A 6,126-nucleotide genomic window follows, 5' to 3' on the forward strand; every position below is an offset into this window, starting at 1 on the left:
CAGAAAAGATAGCGATCTACACCGACGGGTCTAAAATGGATGAGGGCGTTGGAGCCGGAATCTTTTCTACGGACCTAATGATTAGTAAATCATACCACCTTTCAGATTCTATCTCAATATTTCAGGCTGAAGTTTTTGCTATCCTTAGGGCAAGTGTTCTTGCTTTAAATATGCGCCTTCAGGGAAAAGAGGTCTGCATTCTAACTGACAGTCAGGCAGCTATTAAAGCTTTATCAGCAATCTGTCTGTCATCGAGATTAGTAGAAGAATGTAAGGTTATTATCAGTGAACTAAGTGAGAGGTCCAAGGTTACTCTAGTATGGGTTCCCGGGCATTCTAATATTGTGGGAAATGAGCGCGCTGACGAGCTTGCTAGGATAGGCGCCTTTTCCACGGATACCACTATTTCGATCCCTGCCCCTGTCACCTACGGGCGTAGGTTGATTTGTGACCATTTTTTGCGACAGGCAAATTGTGAGTGGACCCTTACTGTCTCAGCAGCCAGGTCAAGGGCTACTTGGCCCATCTATTCCAAATATAAAACCTCTGACTCAATCTGTAGAAACAAATCTGAGATTTCTAAGCTAATATCTGTCTTTACGGGTCACTGGTCCATAGGACGGCATGGAGCTAGACTTGGCCTTCCTTGTGGTACCTCATGTAGTGCGTGTCTACCAATACTTGAAGAAATAACACCAGAACACCTGATGTGTTTTTGTCCAGGCCTGGCCAGAACTAGGTTTAAGTTTCTAGGGGCCCCTTTCTTCAACTCACTTAGCGATATCACCAGTATTAGCATTAGCCAGATTCTTGCCTTTGTTAATGCCTCTGGTTGGTTCTAGTTTGACCCTCTATCTACTACCCACTATTACGAGGTTTTTGTGGATTCAAAACGGCTTTCATCCTTAGCTATTTGAGGAGGATTCGTCCTCTCTCCACCACAAGTAACTAACTACTATCTCATGCCGTTGCATAGGTTAGGTGCATTTAAATTCCGCAGCATAATTATAGGTGAGTCAACTTTTAATTTTAAGTTATGTGGTGGCATTCCTGGTAATCCAGCGAATTCAAAAATTCAACAGGATAGTTGAACGATTCATTTTTGAGATTTTAAACTTTTTAAACAAATCAAAGTAAGCATGAATAAGTTTTAAATGTCTAATATAAATGTATATGGATACCAAAAAAACTGTATAATAATTAAAAAAACATTATCCAGTGTACCAAATTGTGAATTTAAACCATCCTTGAATCCACTTGAACACACACAAAAAATTTCATCAAAATCGGGTGAGTCGTTTAGGAGGAGTTCACTGTCAACACACGTACAGAAGAATTATATATATAAAGATGTCAATTATATCAAAACGACATCTTACTAAGACAAAAAAGGAAAACGAATTAATTGAGTCAAAGAACTGGGATTTATCAATCTTAATTATTTATATTCGGAATATTTTAAAATTAATAGAATGGCATAAGAGTGTTGAATTCCAATAACTAGAATTTAATTTAAAATAATTAAACTTTTTGGTTGACTATACATTTGTTCCGGATATTACCAAATGTCCATCATCAGACATCTATGGACCACTCTATTTAAAAAATTGTTTATTTCGTCATAATTGACTTTAAAATTGAATATATTTTCCATGGAAAATGAAAACTTGAAAACGGGGAATAATTTATTTGTATACGGAAAACAAAAAAAAAAAATTAAAGGAGATAAAATACTTCAAGAAACAAAGAGATGCTGGTTGTACATTATCTATACAACTTTTCAATTTTCGTTTATGGACGCACACTACGTCTGTTTAGCAGGTGCTATTTTCTTAACAATTTTTTATAATTTGAATTTATAATCATTTTTATAGTTTCTCTTGAAAAGCCACAAGTAATATTAAAGCAAGTTTATTAAAATCTTTAGAGATAGTGTCATAATGTGTTATGAATGAAAGTGTGTCCCGTTTATGATTTATTATGTCTGCCTATTTTCATATTTTATGTCAACTTTATAATGAGTAGGATGGAACGAATTTGTTCTTGATTTATAAAACAAAAAAGAGCGTATAAAAAAATATATATATTACTACATTCTAATAAATAATTTTACATGTTAAATTATGTGAAAAATATAAATAAATTAAATAATTAATTTTAACTCAATTTCGAATGAAAACCATTTCTCATATAAACTTGTATGTCAGCTGCATCACGTCCACGGGATTCGGGTAAGTAACGATAGGTTAGCAAGAAGCAATATACACATACAATACTGCAAGGCAAAAATACAAATGCACCCCAGACCCCTTGCAAAATCGGAAAGCACATGCCAATTAAAAAATTACCAAACCAAGAGAACAGACTGCCCATCGACATAGCCACCGGCCTAGGTTTTACTTCGAAGAGCTCTATAAAATAAATGCAATAGATTAGAAAAATTGTTTATAACTAATTAAAAAACAAAAAATCATACCTGATCCAATAAAATATGGAATAGGACCTAAACCGAGTTGAAAGAATGTTATGAATGTGGTTATAAATACAATGCAAGCAGGTGGTAACCAATTGGCCAAATCCTATAAAGTTCAAAAATAAATACAAAAACGTCACAATATATATCATAATATATCACATTATATTACTTACTATATAGTTCAAAGCAAATGCTAAACAGATGAGTGATATAAAACATCCCACACAAGATATTAACATGAGTGGCCGTCTATTAAACTTTGACATTAAAAACGGACCAAGTCCAGAAACAGTCATGTTTAGAAATCCAGCACCAAAATTCATCCATTCAGCAGCCGAACTAGAAAATCCGGCTTTTGTGAAGATTGGTACCGAATAGAAGAAAATCTGTGATATAAAGTTGAACAACTCAATATAATAAGCCATATATAAATTTAAAAATTTATTATTTTATAAAATATTTTATTTAAAATTTTTGACTTACCGCATTAATGCCACTAAGTTGTTGGCAAATTTGAAATGAGCATACCAATATTAACGGCATTAATAAGTCCGAATTTCTCAAAACACTCAGAAAACTTGATTTCTCTTCAGTAGATTTACTAGCCGATTGCATTTCGGCTATTTCGCTTTTTACACATTCCTGTGCTTCTGGTCCAGTTCCACGTAAGCGCACTAATTCTTTTTCTGCAATATCGTATTGATGTTTTATCAAATAACGCCAACGTGGACTTTCAGGATACCAATAAGTTGGCAAGAAGCATATAATAACAAAAACCGCATAAAAACCAAGTGCATATTGCCAGTACTCTTCCGTACCGAATACAATATTAAAACTGAATATCTGTCCAACACATATACCAGCAGTTACTCCAAAAGCAGTAAATACCGCCACACTTCCACGTAGTTTAGGAGGTGCTATTTCCAGTAAATACATTGGATGTGCTGTGTAAATAAGTGCAGATGCTATACCAGCTAAAAATCGTGAGATGAAAATCATTTCTAATGATTTTCCTTCTCGGCAAAAAGTTACAAACACCCCAGATACTACCAATAACGCGGCGCTTAAATTCAAGCAACCTTTCCTGTAAATAAAATGAAGAGAATAACTTATGAAATAATATTTACATTTATATTTAATAATATTAAATAAATTGTTAATATTACATGTAACATTAAACAACGATAACATTATATTTGAAGATTTTATGTTTGGAACCGTAAACTACGACGTTGAAGATCTATGAAACCCTCTTTATAGATTGAGAGTATTACTCTTGGTAGTAATTAGTGTGCTTTGATTTGTAACGAACTTTTGTAATCGATATTTACTCAACATTAGTCTGGGTACCGAAAATTTCTATATTAGGGAAAATCAAATGTGTTTATTTTAACTGATCTGTGACTGATTTAAACATACTTTCATTTTACTTTAACTTATAGAAAAAGAGATCAGTATAGCTAGCAGTATAAATAATCTTAAGGAGTACTGGAATTATTAGGAGAAGTGACAGGAGCATTTCGATTACAAACAGGAGTGATCCTAAGGGAATATTCAATAATTAGATTGCTGACCGCATAGGCACACACTGGTAAAAGACATACTCTAGGGTCTTTGATTGTGTTTATATACTCATGCTCTCGTCAGTTTAGGATTAACTGCTTCAAATGTTTAATCTTTTATAGATTTGAGGATATTCTATTGTTTTTAATTTTCTTTAAATAATATCTACAGCACGTTGTTATTATTATATTTATTTAACACAAAGCTTTTAATTATATTATTACAGCATGTTTGCGTATCTTCTCAGTTTTCTCTTCTATGATTTCCAATTGACCAGATTTAACAATAAGATAAGAAAGGCACCTTTTTTCATATGTAGCACATCTCTGGTCCATCTCTGGTGCACAGATTTACAAGTCATGCAGATACGATGGAAAGCTCGTAAAAGCAACACCGGTTTTCTTAGTTTCTTATCGACGGGAATTACTTCGCACATAGCATATGATAGTTTCGTTTGCTTTTCCACATTTATATGAAAAGTTTTGTTATTCATGGCTTTACTTTTTTCGGCGTTGGACGTATACTGATCACCTTGTCTATGTAAGAACCAACGTTATTCCTGTGATACCATAACGGGCCATTATTTTGAGCACAAATGGGCTTTCATTGTACACAAGGTCACCATTCCAACCTAACCTATGGCTATACGAAGTGCAGCAAAGCAGGTAATTGTGTAAATTCATTTAGCAAAGGACATTAGAAAAACAAATGTGCTAACAATGTAAGGAACTGGACATCCTTGATATAGTGCATTACTAACCCCACAGAATTACATCTGATACACAATATTTAATTTAAAATGATGAATATATTAAATTCTTACCTTCCAAATTTATCACAGCAATATGCTCCAAAAAAAGATCCAAATATACCGCCAATCAAGAATATTGAAACAATACTGGCAAACACTAACTCAAGACCATTTTCACTGAATTCAAAATCATGACGTTGTATATATAATTCCAGCACCCAATCTTTGATAAACTAAAATCAATTAAATTATATTTAAATATGGCACTAAGGTTTTGAAATTGATGAAGTACAAATTTGTATTACCGCAGCTGGTGTATTAAGTGATCCTAAGCAGTAACCAACCGGCACAGCTGTTCCAATTGTTGTTGCAAGGCTGACTATAAAAAGTAAAGGTGTCCATCCTTCTCCGCTTATAACCTTAAATAAAGTATACAAGTTTGCCTTATTATTACAATGAATAGATTATTATAAAACAGAACATTAGGATCATTCGCATTAATCATTCGATATAATCAAATAGTTACTATGTTCATGTTAAACAGGAAAAACATAGGATTAATAGGATCCTATTAATAGGATTAGTAGTTTAATAATTTGGCTTAAAGTTAGAGCTATTGAACAATAATACGAACACAAAGCAGCAGGTTTTGGTTTTGTCAAAACTTACAGATTGCAGTTTCTTCCGATTAAATGTAGTAAATAATTTTTATTTTTAAGATTACAGCCCGGTGTAAATAAAATGACCATCAACCCATCTCTGTTTACTAAAGGGTCTACAGTAAACTATTCCACCTTTTTACAAAAATCGATTTTCGCTTGTAAAAACCGGTTCATAATTTATAAAAAAACTGGCTAAAGCCGCTTATAATTTGTAATTTTAAAAAAAACTGGTCAAACCGGTTTTCAAACCATTAGCGAATAACACCCTCCACCCACCAGTTGTTTAAGCTATAGAATTTATACTCATCAATTATTACTTGTAAGTAAAACGTTGCTTTGGTTTTTTATTTTAAATTCCAGAAAAAACCGGTCAAATCGGTTTGGATTTAGTAAGTCAGTAGTAGTCACAGCTGCCACGTAAATCTGTTTTAGCTACAAATCTGTTTCCATCAACTATTATTTGACAGTGAAGCATTGTTACTCTATGATAATAATATATTGGAAAAATTAATTTTTGATTTGTAATTCTAAAAAACCAGTTAAACCGGTTTAGAAACAAGGTAATCTTGAAGCTCCCACGTACAAATGGTTTTGTTATAAAAATATGTTTCCATCTACTATTACTTGTCAGTGTAGTATTGCCTTTCCATTAAAATAGTAGAACAAAGATAACA

The 6,126-nt window shown here is 32.9% G+C and overlaps 1 protein-coding gene across 1 annotated transcript; it reads right to left on the bottom strand.

Annotated features, from left to right (window-relative positions):
* Positions 1-2,125: 2,125 nt before the first annotated feature.
* On the bottom strand, positions 2,126-5,325 carry LOC119674875 (solute carrier family 2, facilitated glucose transporter member 1-like). Its single transcript, XM_038086030.1, has 7 exons — positions 5,317-5,325; positions 5,096-5,233; positions 4,863-5,023; positions 2,960-3,560; positions 2,650-2,862; positions 2,477-2,579; positions 2,126-2,411 (listed from the first exon to the last, which is right to left on the bottom strand). The coding sequence occupies exons 1-7, from the start codon at positions 5,323-5,325 to the stop codon at positions 2,158-2,160; spliced, it is 1,479 nt and encodes a 492-aa protein (XP_037941958.1). The 3' UTR covers positions 2,126-2,157.
* Between the last annotated feature and the right edge of the window lie 801 nt (positions 5,326-6,126).

The sequence above is a fragment of the Teleopsis dalmanni genome, chromosome 2 (assembly GCF_002237135.1).
Source record: "Teleopsis dalmanni isolate 2A chromosome 2, ASM223713v2, whole genome shotgun sequence".
Lineage (NCBI taxonomy): Eukaryota > Metazoa > Arthropoda > Insecta > Diptera > Diopsidae > Teleopsis > Teleopsis dalmanni.